This window comes from Aureococcus anophagefferens (assembly GCF_000186865.1).
Source record: "Aureococcus anophagefferens unplaced genomic scaffold AURANscaffold_4, whole genome shotgun sequence".
Taxonomy (NCBI): domain Eukaryota; class Pelagophyceae; order Pelagomonadales; family Pelagomonadaceae; genus Aureococcus; species Aureococcus anophagefferens.
Window position 1 is genome coordinate 1,201,640 of NW_008705564.1, and position 1,117 is coordinate 1,202,756.

Here is a 1,117-nt window from a genome sequence, read left to right on the forward strand (position 1 = left end):
CTATCGCGCCTGGGCCTTGCCCGTGACGCCGAGGGCCTCGTTGAGCTTCGAGAGCGACTTCTGGTGGAGCTTGTTCTGGTCGTTGACGCCCTGGAGGATGGAGACGATGTTCGTCTCGAGGACCATGCCCGCCATGACGATCTCGTCCAGGATGTAGTGGACCTTGTCGCTGTGGAAGATGAGGTCCAGCTCGCAGACGTTCTCGAAGCACTTGTCCAGCGCCTCGACGAAGACCTGGATGAGGTCCAGGATGCCCAGGTCGCTCTCGAGCTCGTCGACGGCGAAGACGAAGTAGAGCGTCGCGTAGTGGCGGTAGATGAGCTTCGTCGTCGCGCCCCACTCCGGGATGCTCCCCTCGAGGTAGTTGCAGAACGAGTCGGGCCGCTGGGCGACCTGCTGGAAGACCTTGCGCACGACCTGCTGCTGCGCGTCCTCGGCGCTGTAGCCCTCCTCGTGCACCGACTGGAAGAACTTGCAGATGCGCGCCTGGCCGTTGTTGTTCACGATGATGATGCCCTTGATCATGGCGGCGGCGCGCTTCCTTCGGTGGGGGGCGGAGACAGGCCCGAGGGAGCCCGCGGGGCGGCGCGCGGGGTCCTGCGCCGCGACCGCGACGACGTCGGCGTCGGCGGCCGGGGCTGCTTCGAAGCTGCGCAGGGGCCGGCGGCGCGCTCGCGCTTCGCGGAACCGGCAATCCGCGACGCGTGACTCCCAACATCGTAGCCCCGCTCGTCGCGCCGGCGCCACTCGAACCGGCCGCGCTCCGATCACGCCCAGACCACGTCGTCCCCGCACAGGCACACGGCTCTTTCCTACGGGTAACGCGCGGCTTGCGGGGGCGGGGCCTGGGCCTTGGACGGCTGCTTCTGGGAGGCGGCCTTGGCGGTCGTGGGCTTGCGCGCGTTCAGCGCGTCGCCCTGGGCGGCGTGCTTGAGGGCCTTGAGCTCGCCGTTGGCCTTGGCGAGCGCGGCCTTGAGCTTCGCGGCCTCGGCCTCCGCCGCCGCCGCGCGCGCCGCCGCGGCCTCCGCGGCGGCGACGGTCGCGTCGTTGCCGCCCTCGAGCTCCCGGACGCGGGCCTCGGCGGCGGCGAGCTTGTCCTTCAGGGCGGCGACCTCGG

General features: G+C 70.4%; 1 protein-coding gene across 1 annotated transcript; it reads right to left on the reverse strand.

Moving 5' to 3' along the window:
• Positions 1–525, reverse strand: AURANDRAFT_21819 (hypothetical protein; the record flags this gene model as incomplete). Its single annotated transcript, XM_009036384.1, has 1 exon — positions 1–525. The coding sequence occupies one exon, from the start codon at positions 523–525 to the stop codon at positions 1–3; it is 525 nt and encodes a 174-aa protein (XP_009034632.1).
• Positions 526–1,117: the final 592 nt, after the last annotated feature.